General features: G+C 37.4%; 2 protein-coding genes across 4 annotated transcripts; both read left to right on the top strand.

The window, feature by feature from the left end:
• The first annotated feature begins 296 nt into the window (after positions 1-296).
• LOC129353726 (lipopolysaccharide-induced tumor necrosis factor-alpha factor homolog) lies at positions 297-9168 on the top strand. 3 transcript variants are annotated; one of them, XM_055023083.1, is made up of 5 exons: positions 297-446; positions 4992-5154; positions 6855-6956; positions 7045-7249; positions 7342-9168. In XM_055023083.1, exons 2-5 carry the CDS (start codon positions 5019-5021, stop codon positions 7445-7447), a joined length of 549 nt encoding a protein of 182 aa, XP_054879058.1. In that variant the 5' UTR covers positions 297-446; positions 4992-5018; the 3' UTR covers positions 7448-9168. The 3 variants fall into 3 exon arrangements, with proteins under 3 accessions (XP_054879058.1, XP_054879056.1, XP_054879059.1); XM_055023081.1 differs by having other exon boundaries at positions 4989-5154; positions 7342-9167; XM_055023084.1 differs by lacking the exon at positions 297-446 and adding an exon at positions 464-657 and having other exon boundaries at positions 4989-5154.
• A 1588-nt stretch (positions 9169-10756) lies between these two features.
• Positions 10757-18874, top strand: zgc:136472 (uncharacterized protein LOC678514 homolog). Its single transcript, XM_055023076.1, has 11 exons — positions 10757-11293; positions 11425-11625; positions 12987-13111; positions 13195-13332; positions 13872-13979; positions 14435-14560; positions 16421-16618; positions 16695-16815; positions 18185-18366; positions 18491-18580; positions 18665-18874. Exons 1-11 carry the CDS (start codon positions 11110-11112, stop codon positions 18743-18745), a joined length of 1554 nt encoding a protein of 517 aa, XP_054879051.1. The 5' UTR covers positions 10757-11109; the 3' UTR covers positions 18746-18874.
• Positions 18875-19371: the final 497 nt, after the last annotated feature.

Genomic DNA, 19371 nt, shown 5'->3' with positions numbered 1-19371 from the left:
TGTTATGTTCAACCAACAATTCTTAACGTAAATAACAGTTTTAGATTCTAAATACTTCAAAGAAGCTGAAATACGACATATCTGTAATATGAAAACAATTCTATATTTGTGGAACTTAATGAAAAAAATGATTTTAAATGAAGGTTAGTGTCAATCACTAACGAATTCTTTCCCAACACACAAAGAACAGTTTTATGAACAAACACACCTGCTGTATTTTCCTGCCTATATTTGCCTGTGTGCCTCTTTATATAGGAGTGACTGGGTGAGGCACACAGTGAGTGTGTCGTCTCCGCTCAGGAGGAAACCAGGAAGCTGGTTTCAACACGTAACAAGTGAAATGTTTCTAATTCCTGAGGGGAAACAGGTTCAAGTCGTAATGTCACGACTCCTATCAGCATGAATTGCATCCACCGGCCAGGCGACCAGTCACTCCTTTGTCTGAGGTAAGGCCACTACTCCTATAAGTCCTCTTTCCTCCTGTTCAAAGTCTGGATCACAACCTTGCAGGTGTGTTGTCTTTGGACCTGGTGCTTGTGATGAATGTGAAGGGGCCAGTTAGGATAGGATCAGTGGACAGGCTTAGATGTTTGGATGTCTTGTTTACAAAAGAATGAAACCCCATTTGAACCGGAATGACTTGACCACATTCAACAGGTATGTCTAAAGGCTAATTCTGCTGGTTCAGAAGAACAGCTGCATAATTTTTGGTTACTTGAATCTCATGGACGGCTAAATAATAACGGCATTTTTCATAAAAAGTGCAACTGTTAAGCAGAAACTATCATTTTCAAATGACTCCTAATATGAAGTAACCACAAAAAGTTACAAAATGTTATTTTTAGATGTTATTTTTAACATCATAATTGTACTTGCAGACAAGCTGAATATTGAAGTGTGAAACTGAAGTCAGTGCTCTTGTGTTTGTGTCTGTTTAAGTCTGTTGAATTCCTGTTAAACAGGCTGAGCGCTAATCTCAGCGTTTAAACACACACACCCTCTCATTGTTCAGTAGCGTGGGGGAGGAACTCCTGCCACGTCGCCATCACTGCTCCACATTCAGCAGAGGCTTTACATTTCAACTGTAAATACCCAGACAGCTCATTAACGTCCTATTTCTGGTGTCAACATTATGTAACATTGTCTTGTTACATATAACAAGACAATGATGCAGTGGCTTGTTATATGTAAAACAAGACACTGCGCTGGATGACTCCAAACTTATTTTGGAGTCATCCAGTGCAGGGCTCTTGTGAGGTCACCTTAGCACACCTCGTGAAGCTAAGGATGGAGCACAATGTCTGCTTTTATCTATTCCTCACTCTGCCCCCCCACCTGATTGGCCTTGGTCACACCCTTGTCCATGTCGCCAATATCAGAAACCATTACTGTTCGGCAGCAGTAAACTTTGGATAAAACATTGTGGTGCCCACAGAACATTGTTTTCACAGTTGGAGATGGGACCTAAGTGTTTTGTCCAATTGTCTTTAATCATGCCTCATTTCTTGTTTTATTGTCCCAAGCACTTCAATATTTAAGTATAATTGTATTGTATAAATCAATCAATCAATCAATCAATCAAATTTTATTTGTATAGCACATTTCAGCAAGGCATTTCAAAGTGCTTTACATCATAAACACAAGAATGCAACATATAATAGACAATACATTGTTACATATTACATTTCAAATAAAAATCTAAACAGGTGTGTTTTTAGTTGAGATTTAAAGGAAGTCAGGGTTTCCGCTGTTTTACAGTTGTCTGGAAGTTTGTTCCAAATTTTTGGTGCATAGATGCTGAAAGCTGCTTCTCCTCTTTTGGTTCTGGTTCTGGGGATGCAGAGCAGAACCAGAACCAGAACCTGAGGGGTTCTGGAAGGTTGATACAACAACAGCAGATCTTTGATGTATTGTGGTGTTAAACCGTTCAGTGATTTATAAACTAACAACAGTATTTTAAAATCTATTCTTTGAGCTACAGGGAGCCAGTGGAGGGACTTTAAAACTGCTGTTATGTCTCTATCTTCCTGGTTCTAGTGAGAACAGGAGCAGCAGCTTCTGGATCAGCTGCAGCTGGAGGATTGATTTGTTGGACAGGGCTGTGAAGACACTGTTACAATAATCAATGTGACTAAAGATAAACGCATGGATGAGTTTTCTCTAGCTCTGGCTGAGACATTAGTCCTCTAATCCTGGAGATGTTCTTCAGGTGATAGAAGGCCGACTTTGTAATTGTCTTTATGTGGCTCTGGAGGTTCAAGTCCGAGTCCATCACTACTCCCAGGTTTCGGGCCTGATCGCTAGTTTTTAGTTGTAATAACTGAAGCTGTGCATTGACTTTAGATCGTTCCTCTTTAGGTCCAAAAATAATGACTTCAGTTTCGTTTCTGTTTAGCTGGAGAAAGTTTTGGCACATCCACACATAAATTATAGCAAGCACTGCTCCTAGGTGAATCCTGAGTTTCTTCAAAAATGTAAATGTGTGACGCTTTAGATAAAAACTGTCCATATAGGGTTGCATATAGTGCACCCCTATACGAAGGAGTGCCCAAAGTGGGTCGTGGAGGGCCAGCAATGGCATCCTGCATGTTTTAGTTCTCTCCCATGTGGTAGTAACAAACAGCATGTCAATGTTCTTCTTAGTCCTTCTAATGAGCCGTCATTGGATCCAAGTGCGTTAAACCAGCGAGAGAACTAAAATATGCAGGATGCCGGCCCACCACGACCCACTTTGGAAACCTCTGATATAGTGTATAGAACAGTGGTGCCCAAAGTCGCTTCGGAGGACAGGTGAACACTGGCATCCGACATGTTTAGTTCTCTCTATGGTATATCGCACCTGGATCCAGCCAAATGAGCCATCATTTGACGGCTCATTTAAACATCGACATGCTGAGGAGGTTGTTACTACCACCAGGGAGAGATCTAGAACATGCAGGATTCCGGCCCTCAAGGATCCACTTTGGGCACCACCGGCATAGAGCAACACAGAGACAACGATATGCTACATTTCTGACAATGGAAGGAAAAGGATTTTGAAGGAGACAACAGCCAGAGACAAGTAGAATCAGTAGAATTAAGTAGAATATTTTCTCAGCATGAAGATGGAAAGACTGTATTTCTGCAGCACTGCATTTTCATATACTTAAGGAAACAGTCCTATTGCTTCTTTTTTTTAACATTTAACTTTTTATTGAAATTTTTTACATTTATTTACATGTACAATGAACTTGAACACATCCCATCCACCTCTACCAAAAATTAAAAGAAACCAAAACTGTTGCTCGGGAGCTTGTACTCATCATTACCTTATTGTCTTTCGTTTTCATAGGCCTTTACCTATTGCTTCTTTAGTTTTTATTTTTTGTGCTCTGTTATTTCTATTAAAGAAAATACAGTAAAAGTATAAATGTGAGTCTTGTCCATTCACTTGCCATTGATTTCCCATAATTACAGTGTACAATACTTGTCATCAAAACAAGTATTGTTTAATGACAAACAATACTTGGCTAAACTATAACCATAGTTTACAACAGCAAATCCCTGTAAACTACACTGTTGGAAACATGACTAATCAATGTGACTAATTAATTCTTATCTGAACACAATGAGACAAGAACTTGCATTTTGAGACAGTCGTGTTTGTTGTTACAGCTATTCAATTTTGAGAGATTAACTAATGACTTTGAGAAAGAAACAGTCTTTTGCAGGTGATCCATGCTGTTTTCAGAAATAAACTTACTGTTTTGCAAATGTCAAAAATGATCTTACAAATGCACCAAAGCAACTGAGAACTAAGAGGTGAATAGAGAAACCGTTTTCATGTTTCAGGCCAACAACAGTTTTCAGACATCATTTTTACTAAAACAACTTTGTTTGATTTATTAAAATCTTGTATTTGTATTATATTATTGGAAATGTAAACAAAATATGTGAAGAAATATATTTTACTATGTCAATTTTACCATGATTTTATAGAAAAGTAAACAATAAATGGACTGAATTTATAAAAATAGTAAAAAAAATAGTAAATCATTTAAATATATAAAATATATATATATATATATAGATATATATATATATATATATATATATATATATATATATATATATATATATAGATATATATATATCTATATATATATATATAGATAGATATATATAGATATATATAAATGATTTAAATGATTTACTATTTTTTTTACTATTTTTATAAATTCAGTCCATTTATTGTTTACTTTTCTATAAAATCATGGTAAAATTGACATAGTAAAATATATTTCTTCACATTTTTGTTTTACATTTCCAATAATATAATACAAATATATATATATATATATATATATATATATATATATATATATATATATATATAAATGATTTAAATGATTTACTATTTTTATAAATTCAGTCCATTTACTGTTTACTTTTCTATAAAATCATGCTAAATTTGATTTTATAGAAATCAATTTTATAAAAAATCAATTTGATTTAAAAAATCAAATGTGTTAATTCCAACACATTGAAATGAAGTTGGAATTAACTAAGCAAATAGGTACAAGCCTCCTATTGGTAATATACTGCAGGGCGATTATGTTTCAGCTGGCAACAAGTCATTTAACCTCAACTGGTGCAATGAGGTTTTTCTAATTTCTTAAACAACCATATCAAAAGACACATCCTGTGATTGTGGAAAGGATGTCAATCTGTTTGAGAAGGGTCAAAACATTGGCATGCATCAAGCAGGGGAAACAATTAAGGAGATAGCAGAAACTACAAAATTTGGGTTAACAATTGTTCAACAGATTATTAAAAACTCTGGAGTTGCCCACGGTGAGAGGCGTCGAGCAGGGGTGGGCATACTTGTTGCTCCCCATCTCGGCGCCTGTACGTTGGGGTTTACCCCGGTGAACGAGAGGGTAGCCTCCCTCCGCTTACAGGGGACAGGAAGTTTTACATTGCTTTATTTGGTTTACCCTCTGTCTCAGCAGTGACCTGGTTAACTGGATAATTTGCTGATGGAACCACCTTCATATGAGGAAGTCAACAGCCATTGTTCCATTCAGACTCCAGGACAAAATAACCACTCCTCTCCTCCAGTCTATACCTCCACCCAGACTCCATCTACACCTCCTCCAACATATGGAGAGGCCGGTAAGATGTCTACCTCCCCATTCTTTAAACATTAGTTACATTTCAGTTATGCCACAGCTTTTCTCACTGATTTTAGAGAAACTTTATCTTTTTATACATGACATTATCAGAGATGCACCAATTAAACGTGCTTAACCTATAGTTGGACATTTTGGGAAACTTTCACTCATCCGATTTTTATTTTGGTCAGTTTTGATATCTTTTTAATCACAATAATTGACAACCTCTATCTTTCCCCCCTAAATGTTTTTGAAAGAACTACTGTAAACCATTGTACCTTTAGAATTGAATATACTTCTACATTTTCTGCACAATGTCTGCTGGGTCCAGAAGTTTCTGCCTCTCTCAGCTTCAACAATTTAGAAAACCCAGCCAAGGAGAAAGCCTTCCTTCTTTAACAATTTCTTCTATTTGTGATAAATCTTTTATCGCTTTATCGCAAGGGGTTAAAATAGCAAATGAAGCCATTTCTTCATAAGTATATATTGTGAAATAAATTTCTTGTACATTTATTTTTTATCTTTTCAGTAGTCAATCAATCAATCAAACGACATATATGGTCCAAATCACAAATATGGTCCACATATATGTCCTTAATAAACAAAAACAGACAGAACAACATCAAAAAGACTGAAATTAAAATCATCATCCAATGCCATACAAACTGAGGCACCAGTGATTTCATGAACTAGAGAAGAACCTCACTCAGCTTTGAACAGAGTTAGTCAGAGTAAGAATGATTCTGTTTACAGAGTCTGTTAACCTACACAAGTTGGTACATTAGCATTTACAATCAATCATCTGACTGCCACTGCTCCATCTTGGCATCCTAAGCAGCATCCTCATGCCATCATTGTAAGTGACCGGGAGTTTATGTATACTGCTTTTCCAGTAATGCTGCCACAGGTGGGCAGTACACATTGTAGTACAATACGTTTTAAAGAGTGCAGTTTTGACAGATGATGAGTGCATAGAGAACTTTCAAAGAACCATATCAACTTGTGTAGCATAGTTGATTCGGCCGGTGCTCAGACAGCAGATGATCTGAAGGCTTTTTTAATGCTCCTGCATTCAAATAGCAGAAAATAGTCGTCAAAAACAGGCTTTTTTTCTCATCAGTGTTCCACACCGTCTGTTTAACCATGAACACAATTTTCAGCACATGGATGTTGCATTTTCATTCGCAATGTTTCATGTAGCATACGAGCAGCTACATAGCTGCTAACACAGTTCTATCACCGTTTAGGTAGAAGTACTCCAAAGCATATTATTTTACAAGAACAGTAATTGAACTTTCACTTAAACTGCACTTGTTGAACACAGAAAAAAACTTCATACCTTCTCCCACAGAATCCAAACAGAAAGAGCGACAGAGAATGGCAGTTAGTGAGCGGTTGATCGATCCCAGGTGAGGCTCGCTGCTGCCTCACCTGCTGCACTTCTGAGTATTTGTATGGGAAATTGCAAAAATTTCTTCAAAAAGCTGATTTTTGAAGAAAAAAATCATCAGAATTGGTCAAGTTAAATGAAAAGTACTTTATAGTACAAACCACAGCTTGTTTTTGAAAATAGCAATGTAAATTATTTTATCATTATATATTACTTTTCTATGATGACAGGTGAGGCTCTGCCACACGTCACTGAAAACCAGTTGCAACTTGTGATAATTATATTTCTTTGTTTGTTTTTCCTTTTTTCAGTTTACCCATGTGCTTTTCCTGTTTTGACTCCACCCTCTGGGCAAACTGCTGTGGCTACATCATCTGAAAACTCCAGAGTCACAGTCCACCCACTTATACAAGGTACCGAGTTATTTTTTTAAATGTCATTTACTATTGGATACTAATTTGTTTTAAATATTTGGCTTCATGTTTCTATTCTTGTTGGCAGTTGGTGAACGAGCCTCCAGAGGCAGCAGAGCTCCGACAGTCGCGGTTGTGTCCCAGCCGCAGCCAGTTCCCATCATACTGAACAGTCTGAGAGACTCTCCTGGATTTGTTCGCTGTCCTCACTGCCTCGAGCTTGTTACCAGTAATGTTACGTATGTCGCTGGGAGGACTGCTGTGTGCTCATGTGTCATTATGGCATTAATGGGGTGGGAGCAAAACACACACACACATCCATGTACACACAGAAGAATCACAGTGTTGAAGCTCAGGTGGTGGATCTGACTGTTCTGTGTTTCAGGTTATTCTGCGGTTTCTGTCTGATTCCACTGTGCATGAGACGACTGCAAGATGCACATCACTCCTGTCCACAATGTGGCGAGAAACTGTACGTTTATGAAAGATGACATGACCCCAAACCATGAAGCTCCTGCTTTTCGCCATCTGTTCAGGATCTCGTTAAATATGTTGCAAATTTTGCTAATTAATTTGTCATACGACTGCATCATATGCTGCCTACACTGCACTTTTAACTCAAAATAAAGGTAGCTTCTCTTTGACAAGAAGGGAAAAGTCACATTTAAGATTCATCACAGCAGGAAAGAAAAATCACACCTTAATAGTTGCTTGCAGTTAGGCCCCAACATCCAGATGACTCTGCACAGATAAGCATGTGAAAGCAACGACTGGAAGGATGTATGCTTGCCATACATCTCAAACAGCTGATACAGGTTGATGTGTTAAGCATTTTAAGGTATTTTTCATAAGCATTCCTAGATTATTTATTGTTGAAATGCATATGGTAGTAGGTGAACACTAAGTGTATTTTTGATATTTTCTATAAATATTTGAAGTTGTTAAAAGCCTCAAATGAGAAAAGAAGCAGAAACAGTTTTAACATGTTTGTAACACCTCAGACTGTAAGGAATATTATCTTTTGTCACTTATTTTAATTTTACTTTTGTTATCAAAACTTTAGTTCAGATTTTTTTAAATTGAGGTCCTTTGGGGAGGTTTATGATGATGATGTTGAGTGTACTACGGAGCAAAAAGCTGACATCTTTCTTTCTCCCTACATCCAATGGATGATTCAGGTTGATGCAATCGATAGTAGCCACACAGGCAAACCCCCTTTCAGGAAACAAACACACCCAGTATTGGCTGAGAGGCCAGGCGACTGTACCAAAAGGCAGTTTCATGTATGAAGGAGGGTGTGAGCAGCACATATATGAGAGTGACTGACAACTTTAAGACCATCCTCCTGCCTCTGATTTGTTTTCTCCTACCAGGAGTGGCGCTTTTCTGCAGATAGCAGTAAGATCACAAGGATGAGGTAGATTATTTATTTATTTTTCACAGATTATCTGCCCCAGGACATTATGACAGTTTTAACAGATATGTTAAAATATATGCAGCCCCTGGTTAAAAACCATGTTCTTAAGACCCTTTAATATTTGCAAAATATTTACAAGGTTGGTTTTATGTATATCAAAAATGTAAGTTTGTTTTCTTTCCTGAATAAATACATTAAAGAAGTAAATGCATCAAAGTGTTTTGTAGAACAGTTGCTGCTATTTCATTGTTTAAATTATTGGTATTTCCACTCTTTAAAACAGTATTATGCTGGTTTAGGTGTGGTTGAAATTAGTGAATGAAAAGGGCCGTGTGAGACGGAGAGGAAGACGCACACCGTCAGATCTGTGCACCGGGAGACTCCACTTGATTGAATGTTTAAAACAAGTTTAAAATCATCTAAGAAAAGACATAAAACAGCGATCAGTGCCGCAGGTCGTGCATTTGGAAAGTGGATTGCCCGGTGCAAGAGGAACCACCGAAGGGAAAGAAAAGACGCTCCTGGTGAGAGCTGGACTTTACTTTTGGTGGTACCACTCTTTTTCATTTGTTTTTGGGGGGGTTGAGGTTTTGGACATTTCATTTTGGATTGGGACTTTGGATTGAAACGGAGAACTGCTTCCAGGACTCTGTTTGTTTTTTGAGGATACGGGACTCTTTTGTGGACTTTATTCTCATAAAAAAAGAACAATTTGGACATTCAGTTATTTTTTTGCTAACTTAAACTGAGTGATTTAGGGTTAGGGTTCCCTATAGTTATCAATACACACATTAGTATTGTTATTTTTCAGACTGATTTGCATTTATTTGATGCTTAGCTGTCAGCATGAAGCCTGGAGCCATTAGCCAGATGGCTTCCAGATAATATTACATTGTTTAGGTTAAAACAGCATTCATGACGAAGGACATATCAAGTATTGACCCTTTACAACTACGTCACTGAATCATTCGAAGCGTCATGATGTAGATCAGAAATGAGAATCGGAAGAATTGAAGTGAGCGGCTCAACTTGTTTTTGTCAGTTTATTCCTGGTTTCTTCCTGCTGGAATCGAGCCGATGTCTGAACGTCTCGCACCTGGTTGGGTTCAGACGGCGGTGTTTACAGCTGCTTAGAAACCGAGCCGAACCGCCGAACCGCCTCCCTGCTGACGCGTTGATCAAATGACTGACCGACTGAATTCACACCAAACGATTTACGTCATGATGTCATCAACAGCGTTTTCCGGAACAGCCTTAAAAACGTTGTAAATCTGCAGTTAGAGCAGCAGCTGCCAGTCATGATTGACAGCCGCATCTTTCCTCATTAAAATTAAAAGATAAGTTTGGTTTGGACCTTGTCTGTTTGCGCAGCACCGTGTGGCCATTTTACTACAAATCAACTAAATATAGAACGCGTTTTACAGGCTTTATGGACAACCATTGTGGTGGAGAGAGTGACGTCACGTGCAAAGGTTCACATTGTCATATTTGTTTTTTATGTATTTTAAATTAACTTGTGTTTATTTAATTGCCTAATTAACTGCTTCAGGGCTTGATTTGTTGTCACTATTATGATAAAAACATGATATGTTTACTGCCGGTTACCTTCGTGTTCACTAACATGGTAGTTTGCTGTGCTATGATAAACACTGTCAGTGTCATCAAAGTGTTCATCTAGAAAAGGGATATACACTTTCTGACAAACTGCAACCGCTGATTGGTCAGTTGCTGACAAATACCTTGGGATGATTGGGGGAGACTTGGTCCACGTCTGCATGGGGGCGGAGCCTACATCATGTCAATTGTTTCCTCGAAGTGATAATACGCCTAGACAAAGTTCAAGTCCTTTTGTGGGATTTTTATTTTTATTTTTTTAACTCAGTATATCATAATTTCGTTTTATTTTTTTATTTTTTTGATGAAAATGCTGCAACAAACATATAAGTAATGTTAAATTAGGGGGTGCTATGACTTTTCCAGGGGGAGCTATAGCACCCTCTAGGGCTCCCCTGGCGCCGCCACTGACAAGGACAGTTTGCGTATTAATATTAACATAGCCAACACTGTGGAAAGAAGTCAGAGTACATGGAGAGAAATCAATCTTGCAAACTTGCAAATTCTGTGCAGAAAGACCCTGGGCTGGAACTGGGACCTTGAATCTTGCTGCAAAGCAACAAATCTACCAATTGTTCAGACTCTTTATGCTATTTATTTTGGTTGAAGCAAATCTGTCTGAAACTGTTAATTTGATATTACATTGACCATCATTTTGATAAGGGAAAATCCAGCATAAATATACTTATGCATAAGTATATTTATGCATAAAAATACTTATTCTAGTCTTTGTTTTACTAGACCATTGTTTTACTATTTTCTTATGCTTCCATGCATTTTGTGAATTACAACGTAGTTGTTTCCTTTTCCTTCTTGACCTTTAAAGTCTGGCAGGTGAAGGACGTGTTGATATTAGGACCTGATACGATACGAGCAGCAGCCAATAGCAGAATTACAGCAGGCCTCAGGGAGGGAAGTTAATAAGCAACTGATTGTTGAGTTCGTTAGCAGATAACAAATTCATTCACACTCTCACACACACACGCACGCACAAAGAGAGAGAGAGAGAGACAGAAAGAGAGAGAGAGAGTGAGATATACACCCACCTTTTATAAGTCTACAGTCTGACTTTCTTGTGAAAGACGTCCAGTGTCCAGCTAACCAAACTGTGGCTAGTCAGTCATGAAGAAGCTGGGCTTGCTGCTGCTTGGAGCGATGCTCTGTCTGTGTGTGTCCGTTGGAGCGGATGCACAACTTGACCTGCAGGGAAACACCATGATACCAGAGAAGGAAGGCATTTTACAACTTGGAAAGGGAAACTTTAAAAGGGCTCTGAGAAAACACAAGCAGCTGTTGGTGCACTTCTGTAAGTCACACACTGACACGCACAAACACACAGCTGGTTTAACTTTCAGGGGTAGATAAGTTACACATGTGCGAAACACACCCTTCGAAAAGACGCTCCTAACATTCGTCTTCCCACTCTGTGTCTGCCAGACACTCCGCTGACATCAGAAGGTCATCGTGTTGAAGCTGCATTCAAAGCTGCTGCTGCAGAGCTTCAGGGGTCAGAGGTCAAGCTGGCAGTCATTGATGTGACAAAGGAAAAAGAATTGGCAAAAAAGCTCCATGTGAGCGGACAGCCCAGCATCAGACTCTACCTCTCTGGAGATGTAACCAACCCGGCTCTCTGCCCAGGTATCTGCCTCCATATTTCTGCTACACATTGCCATTTGTGGCTTATGCAACACTTTTTGGACACAAATAGCTTTGAGAAATGTCAAACATATTTATTTATTTCAATAACTTATAAACATATTTATAAGTTATCATGAACAAGACAAACAATGATCTTGTCTTAAAGAATCCATCGAGAGGCACTGTGACCAATGGCTACTTAAAAGATCCAATTAATGGTTATGCTTTAAGAACTTAACTTTTAACACTAATAAAGTTTAAAAAACCCATTTAAAACTGACAGTAAGATGACATTTCAATGCAGTCAAAACATTACCCTGTAAAACTACTAAGAAGAAATTTATTTTAAACTAACAGCATAATATCACATTAAAATAACAATGCATAGAAAAAGGTGGTTGTTGTGGTTACAACTATGCTCAACTATGTTTTGGGCCTCCAGGCTCACTGCCCTGCGTGTTTTAGGAGTTTCCTTGCTTCAGCCCAGATGATTTCAATTGACAGGTGTTTGCTGAACTGCAATCAGCTGAATCAGGCGTATCGAAGGGTTAACCCTAAAGCCTAACTCACTGCAAAACAATATTTTATGTTGGGTCATATTGTCCATTGCTGTCATTATCACCAGTACTTATAAAAACTTATAAAGATGCATTTTGCCATAAAGAAGAAACGCTAATCAAATAAACAAACTGACACCAAACAAAGGTTGATTTATTAAAACCAAAGATTCAGCCACCAGAGCGCATAAGTAAATAAGAGAGAGAACATTTTCTAAAACTTTTGAGAGCCACAGTGAAATATAGAAACATATAAAGAATCAAAATCATAAATAATGATTTCTGAATGTGATCATTTAAAAACAATTTGCAACCCATAAAAATAAATGTTACAAATCAATTAAATGTTATAAAGAACAAAATCAATTTGAAAATAATCATATTCATTCCATGTTTAAGCATGAATATGTCCTTTATTATTTTATGTGATTATTTCTTGTTGTGATTGGCCAGCATTTGAGTTGGGGTGGCATCTTAAACTTAAATAAAAACTCAATAACTTAGAAATGTGAAAAAAACTATAAAATAAAAACAAATGGATGAGACATTCGTTAATATTTGTTTCAGATTCATGACATTTTATATAAAGCAAATATTTCACCTTTTTTTAATATATAACTTCTCCTAATTAGCTGTGTTCAGACTTGAAGCTCAAAATAGTTCTATTCATTTTTATAGCAAAACATCAAAATTATGGAAAAGGTTTTATTGTTATTTTTGTCTTTAAGCTTTTTGAAAAAGCCACTATGCTTTTCTACTGTCAGTAAATATACTCATTGTAAGTTTTTTTTAATTATGATGAAGTTCCTCAGAGTTCAGCTTCCATCTTGACTTGGCTACAAAGAAGGGCGGGGACATCTGCTGATCTCATGACAGATCTGAGCCAATTAGAGGCCACAGACGATCTAATAGTGGTTGGTTTCTTCAAGGTAAACAAACACATCTTTGAATTTCTTCCATCCAAATGTTAATTCTTTACTCAAAGTATAAACCTGTCTTTGTTTGTGTGAAGGAGCTGAACCATGAGTACGTTCAGGTGTTTTATGCTGCAGCCATCGACCTCCCTGACATCCGCTTTGCTGTGACGCAGGATGATGAAGTCATCAGCAAATATACTGTGACTCAAGATGTTGTTCTGCTGCTCAAAAAAGTATAGTCACGACAAAAACATATAAACCTTCTAACTTTTATTTTATTTATTTTTTATTGCCTGCTCGATCCGGGCATGCGCTTTTTGAGGTCTGTAATGGATACTTGAATTAAAGGCGCCATTACTCTTCAACATGCTGTCAGCTCCGGTCAGAAGCTGACAGCGTGTTGATATTCATCTCTACATGAGATGAATATCATCTCATTTAGTTCAGAGTCCATGAGATGATATTCAGAAAGGATTTTTTTACTGATTGACTTTAGTTGCCTCTGCAATGAAATCTTTGTGGAAAGTCTATGATGTCTTTCTGTGTGCATCAGTGAGGGGTGTTGATTATAACCTGCCAAATGACCGACAGTCTTTTTACTTTTTACATATATATATCAATATATATATCTATATATATATCTCTATATAGAGATATATATATCTTTACATATATGTACATGCGTGTGCTTGTGTGTGTGTTTCCATGTTTTGGGATGCTTTCCCTCTATATATCCATCCTTCCTACCATCTCATCTCTGCGTGTGTTTCAGTCTCAGCTCATTCAGACGTACACAATGAAGCCAGATACACCGAAAGAGGAGCTGGTTGTTTTCATCTCTGTCTACCAGATGGATCCAGTTACTGAATATGACGGCCAGGTATATTTCAAAGATTTCCAGATGCAATAAAAACATGGGACCAAATAGAGTTCTGTGATAAGATGCCTGAAGATCCAGTTTACAGATGGCTTTTTGGTAAGCTGTCTGTTGTATTCTCATGCCTAAAGGATCAAAAGCATCATTTACTACAGACATGGTTCTGGACTGAAAGTCAGTGAAAAACAGATTTAAGTGTTAAGAAATCTTTTGGAAAACCTGCAGAGATCCTTGATATGCACTTAATTTATGGAAACCAAAAGAGAAAGACATTTCAAACTTGCACACACTGTTTTTAATTTTTAATTAACACTATTGTTTTCTTCTTTTGTCTCAATCAGGATATATATCAGACAATTTTTAAATTCTTCAGTGGACTTTCCAGTCTTTTGCTGAGTTGTTTTTTATTTGGACGTGCTAAGAATCTTAGACTGTTGTCTCTCTCCCTCTTCCTGCAGACAGCCTCACAGATCCTCGGTTCTCCTGTGTTGAACCATGCTTTGCTCTTTGTCAACAAAAGCTCTGAGGACTTTAGAGAGATTTTCTCTGCTTTCTACAATGCTGCAGAGGCATTTAGGCTGAAGGTATAAACACAAACACACACACAGACACCAATGCACACACACACACACACTGTCTTTCTGCCATCACTTTCCATAGAATTCCATTTATTTTTCATTAATTTCTAAAGGCCAAAACTTTTCCCTAATCTAAACTCAATTCTTACTTTAATCCCTGAACCCAACTTATGGTCTCCGTACTTTGAACCCCATAAATAGACAATCCTGACGACATAGTAATTATTGGAAAATTGCATGGGGAAATTTTTCTGCCATATGTTGAGAGCACACATTTTCAGACTGAAATCAGGACTTCATGTCTGTCTTCTCAAAATGTGTACCCCAGCCATCTGCTCTCTTTCAAATAATCACTGTACTTTCTCAAACCTTTCTCCTCGCACTAAAAACTTGTCTATGCTTAGATCAACTCTCTCTGCTCACCCTTGAAACAAAAAGTACCATTGCTTGCAACTTCTCAACCAATAGAATAAAAGTGTTATACTGGGTGCATTTGTTTCCTTCTAGTAGGTGTGCATGGGTGGCTACTAATTATTCACTAGCAGTGCACAGTCTACTGATCTTAGGCAGGCCTGCCTTCTGCTCTCTTCCCTCATACCTCCAGCTTGTTTCTAATCAGCCAGATGGCTTGTTGACTAATCAAGCTCACCAGCAGATATACTATTCATTCTCAGGCTGAAATCTTTTGAAGTGTGGACTCGATCCAAGTGGATAAGGGTTCAGCTGAACAGGTTATAAGTGCACAAAACTGTGATAATTGGCACAGTGTGCTCTGTGTTGCAACTTCAACATCCAAAATGGCAGACTGGTCACTGTTCAGGCATTTGTTCAGCTAAAAAGCACAACTACTACAAACAAAAAAGTTATTTTAAATGTACAGTAATTTTGCTTACCAATCTCATTGCAGGCGATATGTGTCAGTTCAAATGTTTTTTGTTACTTGTTGAATGCAGAGCAAAATTAGATAGTATTCACACATGTTCAGTAGTGAGAAACAATTACTTAAATACTTTACATTTGAAAACTAATTTTTTGTGACAGACACTGCTTGCTCTGTGAACACCGCCATATTTCCAATGGCAACTTTTTATCAAATTATGATTTTGTTAAAAAAAAAAAACTAATTCTGCAAGAGAAATGTAATAAATGTAAATGTAAAAAATCTCTCTAAATATAAATTCCTGTGTTTTGTGACATATTCAGACAACTCAATTTGTTCAATTGGAACTTCTTTAATGCTTTTAGAAAGATTTTTAAAGCTGAACTTCGTACAATAAATCTGTTCTGCTTTTAATCTTTAATGTAATGACATATGGTGTAAGAGGGGATGAAGTATTAAATTATGATATTAATGACTTTATCATCTGGCTAAGGTTTTATTCACAAATGCCCTTTTCTAAAAGTCACCTCCATCTTTTAAATTTTTAAGGTGACATAATTCTATTTAAGGAAGTGCTTAAGCACTGCATCAACACAAAAACTCAAGCTATGAACATACTGGTATAAAGATTAAGTTTTCAAATTCCTCTTGCATTTGCATAATTTTTTGTTTTACTTTCCTCACAGTTATTGTGACTATTTTATTTATTCTTTTTTCTTCTCAGTTTATATTATCAAACTTTTTTGTTCCCAATGTGTGCCGTTTTCATCATTCAGATCAGACTGATAGGTGATCATCTTTGGTGATTTTTCATATCTGAAGCTCCTGATTTTGGCTTATTCACCATCAAACTTGTTTCTGTCGTTAAACGGGAACAGAAAAATCTACTCCAGATCTTATCTGGTCCACATTTCAAGCCATTCATCACAAAGTGCTCATTTGGTGTCCTGATTGTTGAAAGTGGGCTTTCATGTGTTTTTCCCCAGATCCTATTCGTCTTGGTGAATGTGGATGAACATCGTAACGGCAGACTCATGGAGTACTTCCGGGTTCGGCACTTTGACGCTCCTCACATCCGACTGGTAAATCTGACAGATCAAATAACCTACCAAATGCTGTCTGAGACTTTGGACGTTGGGAGCATAAAAAAGTTCTGCCAGTCCTACCTTGAAGGCAAGGCTAAGGTAAATCACAGTCAGATGTGCATTTTGGCATGAAGCTATGCGTCTGGTTTGTTACGTGTCTGTGTGCTTTAAACAGCCCAAGTTGATGAGTGAGCCTATCCCTGAAAGATGGGATCAGAAACCCGTTAAGGAGCTGGTAGGAATGACTCTGGAGAAAGTAGCCTTCAACCCCAACAAGACTGTTTTTGTCTTGTTTTGTAAGTAAACTTTACTCACAGTTGAGTGTAATCTTTATTAATAATTAAAGTTAAGGAAAACTTTTTCTGTTCTAGCTCAGTTTGAACTGCTCCTACATGAAAATGGTCAGAAATTTTTGACCAAGTCCAAATTACATACTTGGACATATTGTACTGTCATTGCAAAAAGACACAATAGTGAAATTGGCAACAAAATGTCATCACTTGATCACTGGAGCTTACAGTGTGCTGACAAACTCATAATAAAATAAAATCACTTAAAAATTCATTACTTCTGAAGCTCATTGATGCTCAGGCATTATCTCCATCTGTTGAGATTTTTTTTCTTTTTTGTGGAGAATGACTTCTTATTTTTAATATGTTAAGTTTCTGATATGGATATAAGTTCTGTAGATTTTTATAAATTCTTCATCTAGCACTGTGGTCCTAAACACTTTGGGGCTGGGGTCCTGTGACTTGTAGATACTCTATGTCTCTGGTCCAACACACCTAATACAGAGGTTCTTAATCTTTTCTGAGGTACCGAACCCACCAGTTTCATATGCACATTCACTGAACCTTTCTTTAATGATTAATAAAATGTGATTATTTTTTTCATATTCAAGACATAGGTATGTTTTTTTCTACTGTTGCACAAAATGAACATCACCTCGCTCAAAAAAATAAACCAACACAGTAAATGAACTCACAACAAATTACGATATTACATTCTGGTCCCTCCAAAATATTTTGGAGGGACCAGAATGTATCATTACATTACATTGCAAATGTAATGTAATGATAACTTTATACCAGGCGAGTCTCTAAGCTGAAGATGTGAACCTGTAGTGGGATGATTCTGTGCCTTCAATTAATTTTAACAATGCATAGCTTGTTAAAAGCTATGCATGCACAGGGACAACATGCAAACGCCATGCAGAAAGACCCCTGGGAATCAAACCCAACTGGGCTACTAACTGCGCCACATTTTGGCTTCAAAATGACAATAAAAGTTTATGGTTCTGACCTAGCAAGTACAATTGTGTGCTGACTAGCTTGCATGTCAAATTACTACATCACCAGCACAACATTTGTCACTAGTTGTTTTTTTGTGAATATTTGACTTTTGGAACATTACATCTAAACTTTGGGTCATAAGCATGGTTCCTGCTTTAACTGGTCAACCAAAAAGTCTTACTGGTAAAAGTGTTTTGTCAGTGTCTTGTGTGATCCACTAATCAAGAAGGGTGGAGAGAGAGTTGGTCTAGATTAACACCCTTTCATGCTTATTATATTCTTGCCATCTAGTTTAAGGAGTTAATGCTTGGTTTTATTCATCTCGTCAGTGTAGTGTATAGCTGTCGACTGTTTCTTGTCTGTTGGGTCCCAGATCTGTCATACAGTGAAATGTCCCGTGCCATGTTTCCACTGTGGGAGGAGCTGGCTGAAGTCGTCAAGGATTGGGAGGATGTGGTCATAGCTCAAATCGACGCCTCAGCCAATGATATCAACATGTCAATGCAGGGTTCCTATCCATCCCTCTGCCTGTTTCCGGCTCTGTACGCTGAGAGGGTATGTATTATTCACTGGTTCATTTATTGAAATATTCTCAGCAGTAAATCATCAGAATGTTTTTGTTTTTTTTTTGCCTGTTTACAAATTACAAAGCATGGAATATTTCTTCTGTGACTTCAAGGTGGTGGTTTATTCTGGGCCAAGGAACATAAAAGATTTGGTTAGGTTTATGGATAAAGAGATGAAAAAGGCCAAAAGAGACAGAGTTAAGGTAAATTATGCAACAGTTTTTAGGAGTGAGAAAACTGAAATATTTTCTGTGTTAAAATGAGATTTTAACTCCATGTTATTCCAGGAGGACGAAGACAGGAGGGAGTACATAGAGACTCTCAAGACAGAGGAAGCAAAGAAAAAGAAATCCAAAGATGAGCTTTGATACCGTAACTCAAAATATGTCTGTATGTGCTATGTATGTGTCAAATAATTTTTATATATGATTACATTTTCTTTATTAACATCTAAATCAAGCTTAGAAATAATTAAATAAAAAATGAATTGCAAATCACCACATTTTCTATTTCTTTCCACTGGGCACCTTTATTACTGCCAGACCTGTAGAATCAGAAAATCTCTTAAGTGCTAAGGTTGATGGTGAGTCCGATTCAAGGTAGAGTTTGATAAAGTCGGGTAAAAGATTTTCAATAAACTGATTCTTTAGAATACTTTCAGGAGTCTTTGAGAAAATGTTAACTTTACTGAACAATCAATGAATAACAAATGTGCATCTTTGTCCGGTAGCCTGATGGAGTGGGGTGAGCGAGAACAATGGAAATATAGTAGATTAATGGTGGGCAACAGTCACTAATGAATGTATCACTCAGACTGACGGAAATAGAGGTGAGTCCGCCTGGGGGGACGTGATTGGGTTCCAGGGTCTTGTCCTTAATCCAGAGTTGTGCAACACTGGGAGCATTGAAAAACACATGGAGCGGTCTGGTGGAGGATGCTGGACGGTTATATTGTTGGAGGGTGAACAGGTTACGCGGCACAGGCTTGAAGGAG

Source organism: Poeciliopsis prolifica, unplaced genomic scaffold, assembly GCF_027474105.1.
Source record: "Poeciliopsis prolifica strain line A6 unplaced genomic scaffold, Auburn_PproV2 SCAFFOLD095, whole genome shotgun sequence".
NCBI lineage: Eukaryota > Metazoa > Chordata > Actinopteri > Cyprinodontiformes > Poeciliidae > Poeciliopsis > Poeciliopsis prolifica.
This window is presented reverse-complemented; position numbering and strand designations above follow the sequence as displayed.

What these genes read in the sequence shown, in the direction of transcription:
- LOC129353726 (XM_055023083.1), top strand. Translation starts at nt 5,019, where the DNA reads ATGGAACCACCTTCATATGAGGAAGTCAACAGCCATTGTTCCATTCAG. An exon ending in TCCAACATATGGAGAGGCCG is followed by an intron (nt 5,155 to 6,854) that starts GTAAGATGTCTA and finishes TCCTTTTTTCAG; the next exon opens with TTTACCCATGTGCTTTTCCT. An exon ending in AGTCCACCCACTTATACAAG is followed by an intron (nt 6,957 to 7,044) that starts GTACCGAGTTAT and finishes TCTTGTTGGCAG; the next exon opens with TTGGTGAACGAGCCTCCAGA.
- zgc:136472 (XM_055023076.1), top strand. Translation starts at nt 11,110, where the DNA reads ATGAAGAAGCTGGGCTTGCTGCTGCTTGGAGCGATGCTCTGTCTGTGT. An exon ending in GCAGCTGTTGGTGCACTTCT is followed by an intron (nt 11,294 to 11,424) that starts GTAAGTCACACA and finishes TGTGTCTGCCAG; the next exon opens with ACACTCCGCTGACATCAGAA. An exon ending in TTACTGAATATGACGGCCAG is followed by an intron (nt 13,980 to 14,434) that starts GTATATTTCAAA and finishes CTCTTCCTGCAG; the next exon opens with ACAGCCTCACAGATCCTCGG.